The 1,609-nt window shown below is 32.5% G+C and overlaps 1 protein-coding gene across 1 annotated transcript in view; it reads right to left on the bottom strand.

The window, feature by feature from the left end:
- TMTC3 (transmembrane and tetratricopeptide repeat containing 3) overlaps window positions 1-1,609 on the bottom strand; it is a 63,934-nt gene that overhangs the window by 29,503 nt on the left and 32,822 nt on the right. Inside the window, exon 7 of the mRNA XM_012651241.1 lies at window positions 1,506-1,609. This exon is cut by the window's right edge and continues 1 nt beyond it. Within this exon, the coding sequence (XP_012506695.1) occupies window positions 1,506-1,609 (104 nt within the window). The remainder of the gene's footprint in view (window positions 1-1,505) is intronic.

Raw genomic sequence — 1,609 nt, 5'->3', positions numbered from 1 at the left:
TATCTCCATATTACTTTCCATAGAGGTTGTACTAGTTTGCAGTCCCACAAACAGTGTATGAGTGTTTCTATCTCTCCACATCCATGCCAACATTTATTGCTTTGGGACTTTTTGATAAAGGCCATTCTCACTGGAGATAAGTGATATATATCATTGTGGTTTTGATTTGCAATATACTTCAATAATCTTTATCATCTCATTTATTATTAATATTCTTTGAGCCTGTGTTTTTGCTCCTATAACATAGTTTGATTTCTTTCATTTTGACAGATCTACTTAACCAGAACAAGAAAGTATGGATCAGAAAGACAATGGTAATTGGAAACAGTCAGATGCCAATTTAAATCAAAACTGTTTACTAATTGTGTGATCACAGTAAGCTATATGAGCTTCCATTTTTATATCTGCAAAACAGAGTTAAGGAATGTCAAAATTAAATGAAAAAATCAAATGTAAAGTGTCTATCATGTCCCTTTGCACATGGCAGGCAGTCAAAATTGGTAGTGATTGTAATTGGATATGGGTAGATGCTAAAAGAAAAAGATTTAGTAGATGATAGTGAAAATTGTAGACATGGATGAGAATATCTACAGAACATATACACTGTAAAAAAGGTGGCTGTGAGAAATATAAACATTCAAACAGCAGGTACAGCAAGAAGAATCTGAGCATGAATGATCAGATGTGGAAGCAAATCTGGAGAAAGATATTTTACAGACACTAGGGAAATACATTTTAAATAAAAAGTGTTGACTGGATTTAGCTACTAGGAAGCAATTTGTTACATATGTTAATAGAGTGATATAGGGAGAGGTCAGAATTCTGCAGGTTGAGGAGTGACTGGAAAATGAGAAAGAGAAGTGACCACTTCTTTTTCAAGCTGCAAATCCAAATTTAATATTACTACATTAGTATTCCTTGATCATAAGCAATCTGCTTTATTTTATAATTTTAGTACCACAGCATATGGATATAATCAGAAAATACCTATAACAATTATAGTTTCTGAGTACGTATACAGTGTGACTATGCCATTCACTAACTGTAAGTTTGAGGCAACTAGTACACAAAGATTAAGATGAAGACAGTGCTAATAGCAAGAAATTACAAATTGCTTACTCTATGCATTTTACATATATTAACTCAATATGACTCACTTAAGTTGGATTACTATTATCTTACTTCATTGCATATGGAAGTGGCAATGGTCACTTGTGACTTTAGTCTCAATAACATCCTTGTTTTCATTTGAATCTGACTCAAAGTTTGTTCTGTCTCAGGCTGTAAAATAAAGTTATATAAATATGGGGAAGAACACAGGATGAGTAGGTGCTGTGGAGCTTTCCCAATGTGAATTACAAGACAAATGAGGAGAATATTGAGAAGAAAAATCAAAAGATACATAAGTATGACTTATAAAATGAAATACAGATTTTAAATAACTGAATGTATCACACTTAATTCTATAGCTAATAAGCATTAAATGAACTAATGTTTTCATTCACCTTTTGTTTGATAGTTTCTGCCATCCATGGGCTACCAAAATACAGAACCCCATGCTAGGAACATATAATACTCTCTCAGCAACAACAAATCCAACTGGAAAAAA

Source organism: Propithecus coquereli, unplaced genomic scaffold, assembly GCF_000956105.1.
Source record: "Propithecus coquereli isolate 6110/MARCELLA unplaced genomic scaffold, Pcoq_1.0 Scaffold350, whole genome shotgun sequence".
Classification (NCBI taxonomy): domain Eukaryota; kingdom Metazoa; phylum Chordata; class Mammalia; order Primates; family Indriidae; genus Propithecus; species Propithecus coquereli.
This window is presented reverse-complemented; position numbering and strand designations above follow the sequence as displayed.